This window comes from Lissotriton vulgaris, chromosome 12, assembly GCF_964263255.1.
Source record: "Lissotriton vulgaris chromosome 12, aLisVul1.2, whole genome shotgun sequence".
Classification (NCBI taxonomy): Eukaryota; Metazoa; Chordata; class Amphibia; order Caudata; family Salamandridae; genus Lissotriton; species Lissotriton vulgaris.
The window spans coordinates 799,121,497-799,139,890 of NC_141700.1; the positions used below are offsets into that span (position 1 = coordinate 799,121,497).

The 18,394-nt window shown below is 48.7% G+C and overlaps 1 protein-coding gene across 1 annotated transcript in view; it reads right to left on the reverse strand.

The window, feature by feature from the left end:
• Positions 1–18,394, reverse strand: part of RNF167 (ring finger protein 167) — a 280,393-nt gene that overhangs the window by 222,346 nt on the left and 39,653 nt on the right. Inside the window, exon 2 of the mRNA XM_086946212.1 lies at positions 1,776–1,907. Within this exon, the coding sequence (XP_086802338.1) occupies positions 1,776–1,874 (99 nt within the window). The 5' untranslated portion in view covers positions 1,875–1,907. The remainder of the gene's footprint in view (positions 1–1,775; positions 1,908–18,394) is intronic.

The window sequence follows — 18,394 nt, forward strand, 5'->3', positions numbered from 1 at the left end:
GTGAAGGGGGCTGAACCAAACGCATCTTTCCAGGCATCGGGCTAAGATAACAGTCTCATCGGACAGAGATCTAGCCCTGGAAGTGAATACGAGAGGTACCCCTTAACTGTAGTCAAGGGAAGTGGGGTTGGCAAACCAGTAAAGCAAACCCACTGGGACCACTTTTCTTTTAACATTTGCAACTTTAATAAACTGTAAGAATTCTTTATATTTACTTGTATTTTGTTATGATTTTTAACTGACATACCGGTTCTTCCGGTTAACATTTCTCAAGGGAAAATGTTGCTTTACTAGAGATCTAGCCCTTCCACAGTGAGGTGCGCAAACAAGTAGATTAGGAAATCATGTTGTTTCGTATAGTAGCTTTAGTCACACTACTGCGCATTCTGTAGAATGCTTCATATTGACGACATCATCGGTACTCTCAGTGGTCAAAGTGCATTAAAAAGTACGAAAACTGAGCCGGGCTGCAGTGGGGGCGGGTCAGAAATAAGACGAAGTAGCAAAATATTTTGTTAGTTTTTCACGTTCAGGTAACTGCACAGAATAGAATGCATACACCGTAAATGAAAAATAAAAACATTAAACCAGTTCTCCCAAAAGTTTTTTAAATTTTAATATTGACCATGCATCCCATCGATGGCCCAGATTACACTTCCAGTTGAATCAACACAGCAGCTATGGCAACAATCTCAGTGTCGCATACCAAGCGCCGCAGCCCTGGAGGAGGAGTCAGCACTTTGGTGTCTTAGAATGCGGAGCTCTGCATATAACCCCAGGGGTCAGACTAACCTCTAGATTATTAACCATAATTAGCTCAAATAGCAACTATTAGCACCACCTGGTTATCTGCTCGCTTTGTTAGAACAAAAGCAGTATTCTACTAAACACTGCTTGTGACTTTTTTCGCCCTCCCTTGCACATCGCTTGTAAAAATGCAGGTCGAGCCGCTCACAGACACCTTTGAATCCTTCAGAGCACCCAGGCAAGAACTCTTATAATACAATCAACAAATTAAATTCTACGGAACTTATTTGGTCACGGTTTATCTAATAAAAAATCTATAGAATAAAAAAAGCCAAATAATCCCTCCACTGCAAACAAAAAAAAACATAGGTAAAAACATTATCACTTGCAATGCCAATAGCTCTAACTTTCACAAATGTGAGACCGATTGCATTGCAAATGCTTGTTAACTCTGCACAAGAGACACCAATGTAGTCTTCACCTCTGCATTGGTGCAGTAAAAGTAGATGGTCTTCTGGTAATTATATAAATGTATTTCGTTACACATACAATGGATACACATACAATGGATGGTGTTTGGGATGACCCATGAAAAAGGAGTTTCTGTAACCAATGCTGGATAGTTTTAGAGCCTGCAGCACTGCCCCAAGGTTAGGTTAGAATATGAGATATCATTCTGTGCAAAGGGGCTGCTGGAGTGCTTTTGCTGCACAGTTCACGTGTAGATCTAAGCGGACCTGGGACTTGAGCAAGAATCCCCCAGACTTTTCCTCAGTGGCAAAAGAGAGGGTGGTCCTGTTTCATGCTAGAAGTAAGAATTTAAATGCTTGTACAACCATCCCCAAACTGAGCTGCCCCATAAAAGAGTCCCAATCTGGACCCCCCATATCTCTACAGAAGGTCCTCGCTCACATCCACAAAAGCAGAGAATAACAAACCACCTTTGCACCTTTTCTAGGCTTGGGAATGACTGCTTAATAGCCATGAGATGCTGCGACGCTTGCTGTTTCATGGTGCCGCATACTTACCGCATAGATAAAGGCTCTGGCAAGGGGAGCATGGTGCAGCATGGTCAGCAACGTTACCAACCCAAAGGCCCGGGGGTGGACCTTGAGTGGCAACAACATGGCGATGACACCGTGCAGGCGGCCTGTGGGATCCTGCAAACAATAGAGACAGACATCAGCAGGAGGAACAGAAACCAAGGGCTCTAAACAGGAAATAAAGGGCACTGTGGGGGAACATCAGATGTGGGACGCGTCACCCTTCCTTCACCACACGGTTGTGTTGCAACAGCAAGTTAGCAGAGACTAGGAACAGCAGCATTCAGAGAGACGACTCAAGATGCCCGTGTCCCAGGCATCCAGTCCTATTTCTATCCATGAATTACGAAACTTCTAAGCTGGCTTTAGTCCCACATGTGAAAAAGCTAACAAACTAAACAGGCATTGGCAAAATCAATAGGTATAGCATTGGGAAGCTACTGCAATAATTATTTTTTTCTGTGAACATATTTTACAGAAAGAAAAAGAAAGAAAACAGCGCTACCTAGACATGCAGGCTCATATGTCAAAAATCATTCAAAAAAATTATATAAAGTTAACAATTTCATATATTAACCGCACAGTAATAATGCTCTCTAGCAAGCAGGTGTACGTAGAACAAGTAAAGAAACCTTTTTAGTTTCAATGCACCTTACAGGAAAGTAGGATTCCTTCCTTTTAAAACAAAAAAAAGGCACTATATGCTTCTCATTAATCTACCCCGAAGATAGTTTACAAGCACGTGGATAAATGAAAAAAATAAGGCTCAGCTAAGCCAAAAAGTCTCTGTTTCAAATAGCAGAGCTATGGGCTTTGCAAACTGTTTAAAATCAACATGCACACACCCATATGTCAGGCAATCTATGGAATGGATTTCCAATTAAACGAAACCCATTCCAAGATGTTCAACTTATATCATGACACATGCTTCACATCATACGTGATGATGCATGCTCACATATTGAGCCCAACATGTGTGAGTGCGTGTACAAGTTATGATGCAGCCCCCATGTTTTAGGTCGAGCCTGGGCAGCACATGCGTCGCTCTGCGAGGCATGCTGTATTGAGGTAGGGACTTTAAGCCTCGCCCACTCTCCGCCCATATTTTTCATTGGCTTGTGTCATTGTTTTTTTGCTGAGTTTTATATAGCGCGAACTTGACCCGAATAGGGTATCAGAGCGCTTTACATAGAGCCATTTACGTTACATGAGGACGCACATTCATTTTTGTTGGTCCACTGTAAACTGCGGCTGTTCATTGGTCAATAGGCTCAGTAGTCCCTCCTTAGTACCGCCTAGTCTCATTTTGTAACCTCCAAAGGCGACATCCCTAGCTACGTGTGTTGTTACTCAGTAGGCTTTAATTACAGCCTCCGAGCAATATTTTCTCAAATAGCTGTGTCACGCTCTCTCCTAACCCTTTTTTTTTTATAGCACGGGCGCCAAACGCATTTGCAATGCAATAGGTCTCGCATTTGCGAGAGTTTAAGCTATTGGCTTTGTAAACGACCATCCAATGCCTTTTATTTATCGGTTTTAAAACCAACACAAATAAAAGGCATTGCCAATACCTCAAACTCTGGTAAATGTGAGACCTATTGCATTTCAAATGCTTGTTTATTTGTATTTACCGCTCCAAGATTGTGGACGCCAATCTTGCAGTATGTAAATGTCTTTCTTTTTTTTAAAGAAAAAGAAGGTAAGAAATGTGAGCATAACAGAAAGATCCAGCAGCAAATTGTAGCTGCCTGGCCCTCTAAACAAATAATAATAAAGAAAATAGATGCAACGGGGAGGGGGCGGGAAAGTAAAGACCACAGAGCAGCAAGAGAAAACAGGGGTCTAAATGAAATGAAAAAACAAGCCATGGGGAAAACTACCTGAAGAGAGAGGGGAACTGAAAGGAGGAGAAGCACACGGAGGCAGGGAGAGCAAAAAAACACATGCAGTGCGTAACGGAATATAAAAACATAGTTCCCCCAGTGCAGGAAACTTCAGCAGTGGAAGGATACCAACCAACCAATAAAGATAATGTGATACTGAAATGCTCCAGGGGGAGGGGGCGCGTCAAAAACAAGAGGAGGAAGGAAACCCACTGTATCAAGGACATAACCCTGAGACAACAAAGCTGTTTAATTATGAGCAAGTAACTAACCAAAGCCCACTCTAAATACATTGGAAACAACAGGTCTGGCCAATAAACAGATAAGGTGGTCTCCAACCGAGACATACTAATAGGAGTTCAAGAATGGAAAGAAAATCAGCATTGGCAAATTCAAGCACTGGCCCGCGAGCTCTGGCCCTGAGTGCACTTCTTTTGTTAGGTAGATGAGCACATGAGGGCGGATCAACATGTGTCACTCACGGGACAAGAGAGCCAATGGCTGAAGTGGACCAAGCCAGTGCCCATGCCGTATGCGGTGATGCGCAGAAGCAAAGTGTGAGTGGCAGATGAACAGACCAACAGATATAGAGGCTAGTCCCACTGTCCCACACTGGGGGGGGCAGAATCAAAATGTGAATGACGAAAAGATCAACGGATGGAGAGGGATGACCAAGCACCATTCTATGTTTTTGTATTTTTCATTTATAAGCTTTTTTGCTCATGAGGCAGGTACAACAACTGAAGCATACTCTAGGCCAGACCTAAAATCCAGGTGGATAAGAGACCCACACCTGACATTGGACAAGTTCTGATATTTGTCTTCAGAGAGTAAGTCAGGTATGGAAGTCCAACCGTATGAAGTTCAGTCCTTAGGGTACTTTGCTCAAGCTGGCCTTCCCACCTCTTTCTACCCAACCAGGTGGCCTATGCGTGCACGTAGACTGCAATGAAGCGTGGCGTAGGCTGGCGGTGTGAAGCATCCGCACCGTGCCCACCTGAGGTACCTTAAAAGCAGCACCAGGGCCATAACTTCCATGGTGCGAGAGCGGTCAGCCTTAATGTCCACTCAATCCTCTCGCAGATGCCACCAGCTGCTTGAGAAGGTCTATTCAAAAGGTGACTCCTGGTAACTGGTTCTAGAAGTCCAGTCGCTTCACACAGTCCTACTATCTGCCTCAGACCTAAGACAGCAGGGCATCAGCTCTTGAGGCACCGCGATCTGCACCAGAGTGGTACCCGGCGATCTGCACCCGAGTGGTCTCCGGCGATCTGCACCCGAGTGGTCTCCGGCGATCTGCACCCGAGTGGTCTCCGGCGATCTGCACCCGAGTGGTCTCCGGCGATCTGCACCCGAGTGGTCTCCGGCGATCTGCACCCGAGTGGTCTCCGGCGATCTGCACACGAGTGGTCTCCGGCGATCTGCACACGAGTGGTCTCCGGCGATCTGCACACGAGTGGTCTCCGGCGATCTGCACACGAGTGGTCTCCGGCGATCTGCACACGAGTGGTCTCCGGCGATCTGCACCAGAGTGGGACCCGGCGATCTGCACCAGAGTGGGACCCGGCGATCTGCACCAGAGTGGGACCCGGCGATCTGCACCAGAGTGGGACCCGGCGATCTGCACCAGAGTGGGACCCGGCGATCTGCACCAGAGTGGTATCCGCCGATCTGCACCAGAGTGGGACCCTGAGATCTGCACCAGAGTGGGACCCTGAGATCTGCACCAGAGTGGGACCCGGCGATCTGCACCAGAGTGGGACCCGGCGATCTGCACCAGAGTGGGACCCGGCGATCTGCACCAGAGTGGGACCCGGCGATCTGCACCAGAGTGGGACCCGGCGATCTGCACAAGAGTGGGACCCGGCGATCTGTACAAGAGTGGGACCCGGCGATCTGCACCAGAGTGGGACCCGGCGATCTGCACCAGAGTGGTATCCGCCGATCTGCACCAGAGTGGGAACCTGAGATCTGCCCCAGAGTGGGACCCTGAGATCTGCACCAGAGTGGGACCCTGAGATCTGCACCAGAGTGGGACCCTGCGATCTGCACCAGAGTGGGACCCTGCGATCTGCACCAGAGTGGGACCCGGCGATCTGCACCAGAGTGGGACCCGGCGATCTGCACCAGAGTGGGACCCGGCGATCTGCACCAGAGTGGGACCCGGCGATCTGCACCAGAGTGGGACCCGGCGATCTGCACCAGAGTGGGACCCGGCGATCTGCACCAGAGTGGAACCCGGCGATCTGCACCAGAGTGGGACCCGGCGATCTGCACCAGAGTGGGGCCCTGCGATCTGCACCAGAGTGGGGCCCTGCGATCTGCACCAGAGTGGGGCCCTGCGATCTGCACCAGAGTGGTACCCGGCGATCTGCACCAGAGTGGTACCCGGCGATCTGCACCAGAGTGGTACCCGGCGATCTGCACCAGAGTGGTACCCGGCGATCTGCACCAGAGTGGTACCCGGCGATCTGCACCAGAGTGGTACCCGGCGATCTGCACCAGAGTGGTACCCGGCGATCTGCACCAGAGAGGGACCCTGCGATCTGAATCAGAGTGGGACCCTGCGATCTGCACCAGAGTGGGACCCTGCGATCTGCACCAGAGTGGGACCCTGCGATCTGCACCAGAGTGGGACCCTGCGATCTGCACCAGAGTGGGACCCTGCGATCTGCACCAGAGTGGTCTCCGGCGATCTGCACCAGAGTGGGACCCTGTGATCTGCACCAGAGTGGGACCCTGTGATCTGCACCAGAGTGGGACCCTGCGATCTGCACCAGAGTGGTACCAGGCGATCTGCACCAGAGTGGGACCCTGCGATCTGCACCAGAGTGGGGCCCTGCGATCTGCACCAGAGTGGGGCCCTGCAATCTGCACCAGAGTGGGACCCTGCGATCTGCACCAGAGTGGGACCCTGCGATCTGCACCAGAGTGGGACCCTGCGATCTGCACCAGAGTGGTCTCCGGCGATCTGCACCAGAGTGGGACCCTGTGATCTGCACCAGAGTGGGACCCTGCGATCTGCACCAGAGTGGTACCAGGCGATCTGCACCAGAGTGGGACCCTGCGATCTGCACCAGAGTGGGGCCCTGCAATCTGCACCAGAGTGGGGCCCTGCAATCTGCACCAGAGTGGGACCCTGCGATCTGCACCAGAGTGGGTCCCGCAGACCACCCAACAGGGGGCCAAGTATCACTGGGGATGGAGAGCAGGGACTTCCCTTTGTATGTACTCTTCTTCACCAGCCCGTCATTCCCTCTTGCCTCAGCCAGCATTCATCCCTTCATTTATTCGGCCTTTACAAACAGTTCGAAGGCCGCTTCAGAACGAGCAGAGGGATGGATGAGTAGTGGATGAACAGAGAGCCAGGATACACGTCAAGGAAGACGTCAGAGGCAGACTATCTCAAGAACCATTTTACTGAAGAGTACTTTGACAAGACTATAGCGAAGAATGAAATAAAGAACACATTTTTCTTCCTCACGTGAACGAGAAAGAACTTTAGCCAGACAAAAACCAACAAACAACTCGGCCGGGCACCGGAAAGCACGGGTATTTCTCGGTTTTGTAATTCGCGGTTCTTAGAAGAAGGTTTGGTTTCGGTGAAGCCGGCGTCGCATGACGAATCGCGGATAAATCCACATTTCTCCATCCACCGGTGATTAATGATGCATTCCTTATGCCTAGCGAGGGGGCTCCGGCGGGTGTCTGCACAGACACGGGGGCAGCGGGCGAGGCTCCAGAAACAGGTGGCCATTGAGACAAAACACAAGCCCTGCAGAGAGTGGAGGTCACCAGAGGCGCTGACGCCTGAGCAGGCCACGAAAGAGCCCTCAGATTCAGCAGGAGAACCTTTCGAGCGCGCATCCGTCCCTGCGCCTCACTGACGCAGTGTGTGATAAAGGGCAGGTCAGATAACATTCCAGTGCCCCTCGCCTGGCAAACCGGCTGTGCTGATAATCAGAAGAGAGAGGGAGACCGAGAATGAATACATCTATATCTTAATATCACCTTGCCCAGTGGTCATGGGCTACTAGCCCACTGATGATGCGAGCCTCCCGAGGTAAAGTGAAGACAAGCCCAAAGGTCCGCAGACTGTCCAGAGAATGAACTCCCAGCACTGCCCGGCCACCTTCCGCAGTGGAAGGAACCCACCTCGCCAGCTTAGGTTGGCATCAATGTTGGCCCTAGAGGTCACCCGTAGATTGAGTCATAGAAGCTGTAGTGTCAGAGCAGGTCCTGGGCAAGGACTATGCTCCTGCCCGGCCCCTCTAGAGTCTGGAGGTTTACCAAAAGCTTCTACTGTGTTCTGTACCAGTGGCCATCTCAGGGGAGCGCCACCGACTGATACCACCCCTGCATGGTGCCGCATGCAGCAGCTGTCCACGCCACAACTTCAGTGCTCCTGGAAAATAAATGTGGTGTGGAACATGTTATGTTATGTTATAACCTATTTGTAAAGCGCACTTAGACCAAGGTTTCATGGCGCTGTTTCGAGCTGTACTGAGTTGACTGTTCTGAGTTGACAGCAGTGGGATCGGTTTACTCATGTGCCTGTATGAACAGCCATGTCTTGAGCTGCCTTCTGAATTGAAGCACATGAGGACAGGAACGGATCTCCCATGGGAGTGAGTTCCAAAGTTGTGGCGCCAGATAGCCGAAGCGGCTTCCGCCATGCCGCTTACGTTTAAACTTTGCGCTCACCAGCAGATTTTGATGTTTAGAACGGAGATCACGGGTTGGAATGTATCTCAAGATCAGGTTGTTAATAAACATTGGACTGTAACAGTTTAGGGCCTTAAATGTAAGGTGGCCCATTGGAGCAGTGGGAGCCAGTGTAGCTTTTTTATCAGGGGTCTGGCCGATTGCCACTTAGGCTGTTGATAAATCAGTTGTGCCGCCTGGTTCTGTACAAGCTGGAGTCTCTTGATCTGGTAAGAGGGAAGGCCTAGATAGATTGAATTTGCATAGTCTAAGTGGGACAGGACTAGGCCAATCACAGCTTGTATCAATGCTGCCTGGGTGAGCAGGTGATGTATCTTCTGGATTTTTCGTAATTGGAAGAAACATTTAGAGACTACTGTGCCCACTTGGGTGTTAAGAGACAGATCTCCTTCAATAGTCACCCCCAAGCTTTTTACGGAAGAGGAGGGTTTAGGGAAAGGCCCTAGTTCAGCCGGCCAATAATGAGGGCCCCAGGAGATACGGCTGTCTCCTATCAGCAGTACCTCCGTCTTTCCAGGGTTCAGCTTCAGATGGTTATGATCCATCCAATGACGGATGAACACCATGGTGTCCTGAAAGTTGGTAATAGATTCAGTAGAGTTATCTATGGTAAAGGAAAGCTGCAGATCGTCTGCGTAGTTGAATGTTGTTACTTTCCTCTGTTTTAAGGCTTTGATCAGGGGTAGTAGATAGATGTTAAACATGGCCCTATTTTTTAAATGATGTGGAGCTTTATTACATACGATCACTACCATGCTCACACCAAACTCTACTGCCATGACTTGCACAGCAACGGAGGCACTCACTTACCACCAACGTCCACAGCGATGGAGGCACTCGCTTACCACCAACGTCCACAGCGATGGAGGCACTCGCTTACCACCAACGCCCACAGCGATGGAGGCACTCGCTTACCACCAACGTCCACAGCGATGGAGGCACTCGTTTACCACCAACGTCCACAGCGATGGAGGCACTCGCTTACCACCAACGTCCACAGCGATGGAGGCACTCGCTTACCACCAACGTCCACAGAGATGGAGGCGCTTGCTAACACCAAAGTTCACAGCATTGGAGGCACTTGATTACACCAACGTCCACAGCAATGGAGGCGCTCGCTTACACTAACGTCCAGAGCAATGGAGGCACTCGCTTAAACCAACGTCCACAGCAAATGGAGGCGCTCACTTACACCAACGTCCACAGCAATGGAGGCTCCCGCTTACCACAGCGATGGAGGCACTCACTCACACCAACATCCACAGCAATGGAGGCTCTGGCTTACACCAACGTCCACAGCGACAGAGGCACTCGCTTACTCCAACGTCCACAGCAAGGACGTAAACAGTAATTGAGCCACTCACTTACAGCAAACTCCACGGCCAGGACATGTGGAGCAGTCAAAGCACTCTCCTACAGCAACACCTAATGCCAAACAGTAGAGAGCAACTGAAGCACTCTCTTATTGCAACATTAAATGCGGAGGTGTGCACAGCAATCTAGATACACCCTTACATCAATGTTCACTGCCAGGATGCGCACAGCAACAAACTCTTTCTCAGATAAAGGATATGGGAAGCTTCAACTAGCTTCTTACCCTGAAGTCAATGTTCTTCTCAATTACATTGCAATAGTTACTCCCTAGCGGAGCGAAAACACGGGAAACAATCACTAGCAAAACTATTTGAAATAGCCTTCTCTGCAAGTTAGTACGACTGTTACATTTTTGTGACCTCAGTGCAGGAGACAGCATTGTATACAATACTCCACAGAGCCAATCCTTGCTCAGGATGGCTGTGTGTCAATCTCGGCAGCATTGCTTTAAGTTGTTGCTTTCCTCCCTTTCTGCACTTAATCTACCAATGGGAGTTTCTTGGTATTTCTGTACATTTGCCCTGCTCCAAACCGAACCTCATTTAAAAACACCAGCTGGCTGCATTTCAGTGCCACCGACTAGTCACTAGAAACACTGCAGCAGAAATGTGGAAGATGCAACATCGATCTTGACAGGCATTGAAGGGTGCTGTAACAAGCACTGGCAATGCTAATTGGTCTCACTTGTATGTAAAGGTAAGATCGACTGAAAGAAGATATAGCACTGTCGTAATTGGCCTGGCCGCGTTAGCGATTAGCTGAACCTACACGTTGTCCTCCTTAACTTGGCTATATACGAAAACGCCATTTTGAATACTGTGGCGGCCATCTTAGATCATAAGCGGCCTCGTGGCCGGCGTGCCCTTTAGTCCGTTGTCCGTTCCAATGACCACTTCAGTCTGCCCAGCAACAGGCTATTTTTAGTACTGGTCAAGCTTGCACATGCGCAGTCCCAACTGACCAGTAAGCCTTTAGGAATGTGCGCCAAACTGACCAGCGGAGTTGTGCCCCCTCCAATGAGCTGGCAGTGTTCCAAAACATGACCATATATGTACATAAATGTGTTCTAACTTGTGCCGCCTATCTTTTTTATTGCCCCTAACTGTATATAAATTGGGGTCACACCGGTGTTCGGTGTGATACCTCTTGCATTACCGAAGGGTGCTGTTTGAGTGTACCACCACCCCATGGGGTCTTAATAAACTTGTTCTTTGCCTTTTACAGTTTCCGTGCCAACAGTTCTTGAGTGTAAGTGGGTTAACTTCGGAGCATGTAGGCCTTGGGAACCCTGATTACTTCAAATTGGCGACCACGAAGGGACTCATCGGCGACTCGGATGCCCGAAGGAGAGGTCGTGACGAAGGCTTGGAAACTCGCCATGGACGCGCGCTGCCACGAGTGACCCGAGTCTTGGCTGCCACGGTGTTTCTTTCTTTCCTTCCGATCTGACCTTCCAGGTGGCGCCGGTCTCCGACTGAGTTTTCGAGTGTCTGCATCGCTGAGATAATGCCGTTTGGCTGATTTGGCTTACAAGACCTTGGCAGTTGGAATCTGGACGTTTGAGAAGTTGGGTAAGCTTTGTGTTCGGTAAGGTAGTCTTCGGACGCTTACTGAAGTTCTATGATTTGTGATCGGTAAGGTAGTCCTCGGACGCTTGCCGAAGTCCTACGATCTATGTTTTTGATTTGAGTTAGCTAACATTGTGATGTGAGATCTTTGAACTTATATGTGTAGTGCACTTCACATAGGCAGGCATGTAGAGATGTTTCTCTAAACTTTGTTTTTTCCCTCTGAGCGGCACCATCGTGTGAAGTACTGTAAGTGCCATTTTGTGCGGTGTCACGTTTTCGTGATACTTTTCGAACATGCCTGTTTTCAGCACACTCCGAGGGATGTGCTGTCTTGGAGAGGGTACCTCAATTAGGTTAGCAGAAGCACAGCCGGCTCCCCCAGAGGGAACACCGAATAGGGAGATGTATATTAAATTTGGCCTCCCCCTATAATGTACAGCAAATTATGGCATAAGTATACAAAATCGGATCCTGAATTGCAATGGCCTCCACATGGGTCGTTCGATTTACGTAAAGTACAGTTTGTGGAACAATGTTTGTTTCAACGCAGGTCTAGACAAAATATGTTTGATTGTGTGCGAATGTGGGAGAAAGCGGTGCGTGAGCGAATGAAGCGTGAAGTTGCCTTGGCGGACAAAGAGCAGCGCAAGGCTGCTCGGGATAAGGCTTTACAGCTTGAGGAAAAGGAGGCTCAGGAGAAGAAAGAGAGGGAGGAACGGGAACGAAAATTGCAAACGACTGGTCAATTTCCTATCCGTCGACCGCTTTATCCTGTCCTTAATAATGAATCTGATGATTTTTCATTGCTAGATCGGTCACCGCCTCCGTACGTTTCGCCGACGGCACCAGCTGCAGATTCGGAGGACGATGGACAGGATAAGTCGGAACAGAAGGGGGTATCTGCTCTCAGGTTTACTGCGGAGAGGTCCGCACATTTGCGTAGTTGGGCCCGTAAAGTGAATAAGAAGTGTGTTTCTCAGGATCAGTTGCTTACGGAGAAAAAGGCGTGGTCGGATCTTGAATTGATGTATTTTTTATCTAGTTTGGCAGATGAAGTTGTTGTTGCGTATCGTGAACTTTCTGTCACGTTAGAACCTAAATCGGTATCAGTGTATCGTGAGAATTTGCTTCAAGGTATCTTTGATCTTTCAGATGTCGATGACCTATTCACGCAACTGATCCAGCTGCGAGACGAAACGACGAAATTACGGGAGGAGCGAAAAAGGAGGCAAAAGGAGTCTGAATTGGAGAATAGCGGGCAGGCTAAGGAGTGTTCTCTCCGTGGTTCAGATAAGAATTCTGCGTTGCATGTTATGCCTATGCGTGAAGCCGCGCCTTTGTATGTTCCACCTAAAGGGGACGGTACAGATGATGATAAATTATCGAAAGATGCGAAAGGGTATTTTGTATATAACTGGGTATACACGCCTTGGAATAGAGCAGATGTTATGGCATTGAAAAACTCTTTACCTGATCTTCGAAAAAATCCGGCGGCATTTTATGAAGGGGTGGAAGGGGCTATTTCGTCTTGTGTGATGACTCTTGTGGATATAGATTTGTTCTTTGGGCTAATTCTGCCACCTGATATGTGGAGACAAATTCGTAAAAATAATGATGAAACGATACTGGGGGGCACATGGAAAGAAATAAATGCTGCCGATTTAGATAGGGAACCAGCATGTAAGCCTTGTCAGTTGATTCTAGATCTTCCGGCGGCTATTTTGAATAAATTGAAGACGCTTGTTCCCTCTAAAAAGATTGATTGGACTATGCTAACGTCGTGCAAACAGAAACCTGATGAAACGGTCTCAGACTTCTTTACACGCTTCGAGGAGGCATTCCATGATTACAGTGGTCAATCTTTAACAGACGATACAGGTCGGCATTTGTTTGTAGATAAGTATGTGGCTAATCTCCTACCGGAGATTGCAAAACGATTGAAGTGGAGTGAAAGTTCCTGGGCCACGGCGACCCCTGCGTCCTTGTTAACTATGGCTCAGTATTATCAGCGGCAGGAATTGGAGGCTAAAGAAAGTGTTGAGAAAAAGGCGAAGGAATTGAAAACGAAGGTGATGTTGGCACAGGTTCGGGGAACACAGGGTAGAGGGAATGATAGAGGTAGATGGGGTGGAGGAAATACGTCGTATGGTCGTACAGACATTGCGGAGGACCAGTGCGCTTATTGTAAGGAGTTTGGGCATTGGGCTGAAGATTGTCTGGTACTTCGTGAGCAGCGTAGTCAGCGTGGTCGAGGAGGTGGAAGGTCGAGGGGAGGTTATACGGGAGCGAGAGGTAGCGGAAGTGATCGTGGTAGGGTTGAGGAGAGGGGCCGTGGCCAGGATGAACGAAATACGTTTGATAGGCGGAATCAATATCAGATTTCGGAGGGAGAGAATGTGGAACACCAGGATTATGTGCATGCATAGGACTGCGTAGGATGGGGTAAGGAATCAGTTGAAGTGCCGGTAGATCAGCAGGGTCCATATGTAACAGCGGGTATTCTGGGTTCTACTGATCAATTTCTTGTCGACACTGGGGCTACACGTAGCGCTTTGTCGAAAAACTTGGTTCCGAGGGCTCCCCTGTCTGGCGAAATGATTACATGTGTAGGGTTTGATGGCACACCCTCCCCCAGCCCATTGTCCAAGCCCCTTGCACTATGTCTTGACAAATACTTTAGTTTTGGTCAGTTCTTGTTATCACCCCATACACCAGACAATATCCTAGGTATTGACTTGCTTAAATATTTTCGAGCAACGATACGTTGTGCCCCTGAGGGAGTGCGGGTTATCCTGAATGACAATTATCCTGACCCCGATAGGTTTTACGCCATCTTGGATGTTCCAGCTTTGGCCTCTTTACCGCATACGTTATGGGCGACCTCAGATACGGATGTGGGAGAGATGCGTATCCCACCAATACATATTACTGTTAAGGAGGGGGCCCCCCTTCCACGAGTGCCACAAAATAAGATTTCGAGAGAGGGTGAAATTGCATTGACACGCATTGTTCAGGATTTGATTTCAGCAGGGGTTGTAGAGGAGGTCCGTTATAATGTTTGCAACAGTCCTATTCTTCCGATTCTCAAGAGAGATACTGACGGCAAAATCTATCGCTTTATTATTGATTTGCGAGAGATTAACAAAATTGTCATTCCCCAATACCCGGTGGTGTCCGATATTACGACCCTGCTTACCTTGGTTCCACCAACGGCCACCACGTTTAGTGTCATTGATTTAAAGAATGCGTTCTTTTCCATCCCTGTTCATCCTGATAGTAGATACCTGTTTGGCTTTACGCTCAATAATAAATCATATAGATTTTGTCGTGTTCCCCAAGGTTATACTGAAAGCCCTAGCATCTACAGCCAGGCTTTGAAAAGGCAGCTTGATTTGTTTAAATTGCAATCGGGCGTTGCTCTCATCCAGTACATGGATGACCTTCTGCTTGCTGCTGACACTTATGCACAATGTGAAGAAAGTACAATTGCGTTGCTTTCCTTTTTGGCGCAGAACAATCATAAGGTTTCGAAAAAGAAGCTCCAATATTGTAGACCCCAGGTGACTTACCTTGGTCATCTGTTGTCTAAGGAGGGGCGTGCATTAACATCTGATCGAATTCAAGCAATTCTAGACACACCAGTCCCCTGCACGCAGAGAGATGTACGTGCCTTCATAGGGTTGACGTCCTTTTGTAGACAATGGATTATGGGTTTTTCACACGTTATAAAGCCCTTGCTAGCGTTATTGTCCAAAGCTACACCAATGCCCTTAGCATGGACAGATGAATGTCAGAAGGCTTTTGAACAGTTGAGACAGGCCCTTTGTTCCGCACCCGTGTTAGGCACACCAGACTACACGAAACTTTTCACATTGTACGTGCACAAGAATGATGGGTGCGCGTTGTCAGTGTTAGTGCAACTACACGGGGATAAGCAGAGACCATGTGCATACTTCTCTGCCATTCTGGATCCTGTAGCGCGAGGGTTGCCTGGGTGTTTTCGAGCGGTGGCAGCAACAGCAGTGGCCATACGACAGAGTGAGGGAATAGTGTTATCACACAAACTGTTGGTGTTAGTTCCTCACGCAGTAGATGCCTTGCTAAACCAAACAAAGACCCAATACCTTACGAGTGCACGGCTAACAGGATATGAGCTGACACTCTTGGCGCCACATATTACACTGAAAAGATGCGCTACTTTGAACCCTGCCACTTTATTGCCCTATCCGGCCGAGGAGGGTCAGGAAGAAAAACATCATGATTGTGTTTTCCTGACCGAGGAACAGACAAAGGGTCGTGTCGATTTACAGGATGTCCCACTTCCAGATGTGGATGGGGAACTGTGGGTTGATGGATCATGTGTAAGGCTGCCAGATGGTACGACTTCCGCAGCCTATGCGATCACGACACTTAAGACAGTGGTAGAAACAGCTAGGATACCACAAAAATCGGCTCAGGCAGCAGAGCTGATAGCTTTAACAAGAGCCTGCGAATTGAGTACTGGTCTATGTGTGAACATATACACGGATAGCCGGTATGCCTTCGGAGTGGCACATGACTTCGGGCTACTCTGGAGAGAACGTGGGTTTTTGACATCACACGGAGAGCATATTATGCACGGAGAGCTAGTGCGTGATCTCCTAAATGCGCTGCTTGGCCCCAAGAAAGTAGCGATAGTGAAGTGCAGTGCCCATAAAAAGATCACGGATAAAGTGGGCCAAGGAAATGCCTTTGCAGACAGCATAGCAAGACAAACGGCTATGTCTCGAACTAGCTCCCCCATGTACGTGATACAGTCACAGGCTGAACGATGGAGTGATGCTAGGGCAGAAATACTGGATATTCAAAAATCAGCTACTGAATCTGAACTTGCGGCATGGGCAGTAGATGGGGTACTAGATGACGAGGGTTGTTGGAGAAGCAAAGACATGGAGAAGTGGAAATTGCCTGCGGCTTACTTGCAGGCGATGGTCCAGATGTCACATGGACTGGCGCATGTCGGAGCTCTTGCAATCACTCGGCTTTTAACACGAGTTTGGGAACATCCTGAGATTGCTAACACTGCGAAGAGAGTAGTGCAGACCTGCCTGGTTTGTTTACAGCACAATCCTGGAAAGGGGACCCATACTCCGAAAGGAGGGTTCGTTCCACCTTCTGCACCATTTGAGGTTCTCCAAATGGATTACGTCCAACTCGAGCGTTGCAATAACCTGAAGTACGTCCTAGTGGTGGTATGTGCTTTTAGCAAATGGGTTGAGGCCTACCCCACGAAAGACAATACGGCTCTGACAACAGCCAAGGGGTTGCTTAAGGAATTCTTTCCTCGCTTTGGAGTTTGTAAATTTCTGTGGAGCGATAATGGGCCCCATTTTGTTGGAAAGATTGTGGAATATGTACTGAAGGGGTTAGGGATTCAGCAGAAGTTCCACGCTGTATTCCACCCTCAGTCAGCAGGTCTGGTCGAGCGGTATAATGCGACACTGAAGCTTAAACTGGCCAAAATTGTGGCGAATACATCGTTGAAGTGGCCTGATGCTTTGCCGCTAGCACTACTCTCTCTTAGATCAGTACCCCATTCACGAACTGGCCTTACGCCCTATGAGGTGGTGTTTGGGCGCCCGATGAATATCTGGGGGGTGCCTAAGCCGCGATTAATACATGATGTGCCTTGTGTTATGATGAATGACTATCTGGCACGATTAACAAATGATTTGCTCTCTATTCATCAACAGGTTCGAGAAGCGCTCCCTGACAACTCTACTGCAGAGGGCCATGATCTCCGCCCTGGTGACCACATGATGGTTCGCTCGTTTGAGAGAGCAAGCAGTCTGGAGCCCAGGTGGAAGGGCCCCGAACAGGTCCTTCTGGCAACCCGCACCGCTGTAAGAGTGACCAACAGGAAGCGGTGGGTGCATTCGACACATTGTCGCCGTGTCTCCCCGGATCTGGTGACTCCTGCTGTATTGACCGACTACAAAGAGATCTTGGAGAAAGAAAAGAGCCCAGCTGTGACGTCGACCGAAGTTGAGGGAGCCTTCCCGGACCACGCTGCTGCCGGACGAGAGCGCTACAACTTGCGCCCTCGATAACAAGATTTTTGTTTTTTAAGACTGGTTGGTTACCGCTCCAGGTTTGTGAAACGGAAACCGGGAATTCCAAGGGGGGGGGGGGGGGATCAGTTCTGCCAGTGTAGCGACATCCGTCTTGGCCCGGAGAAGAAAACAACGGCTACCTCGGAGTTCAGCACCGTATTTTTTCCTTTTTTAGGTATACACGCACGTGTATCTGAGACTTTGCGAACAATTTGTGCTATTTAAGACTTTGCACGAACATTTCTGAACTATGGCAACAATGGCTTCACGTGATAAAAAAGTATTGGGTGCCTTTCTTTTTGTTCTGACTATTGTGGTGATAGCTGTTATAGCCTGGGTAGTTGAACTTGTGGTGCCTGTACGTGAACATTTGCTGCCGACTACCCCGGCTCCGTCTGAACATTTTCATTTTACATTACCTTTTCATGAAGAACGTCATAGGCAAACGTATCTAAATAACAGTTTTATTCAGATTCTTCACCACACACATAACATGACCAATACCTCAAATTGTTGGGTGTGTGGGATGTTGCCAGGGCACCAAAAGAGAGGGGGCACCCCACTTATTCCACTCCCGTTTTCACATAATGGATCATGCAACGCTTGGTACACCCTCCTTTTTACTCTGAGATGGCCAACCAAAGGGGGGGTGCTTTTCCGTTTGAATAAAGTATGTTCCCATGACAAGGATGGGTTTCCACGGGTTGAGGGTACTCGATTTGAATGGGAAGAGTACAGGCCTGATAACGTGTCTGCCCCACGCGTGTACAGCAACCAGAGGAATATTAATGTATCAAGTGCACATGTTATTAATGTCATTTCCACAAAAGCCGATTTATGTATCAGAAATAAGGGTTCAATTGCAGTGGGGAAAAGCGAATGTAATACTACTCTCACTTTTGATAGCCCGAATGGCATCTCATTTGTTGCATCACGGAATACGTATTTTATTTGTGGAA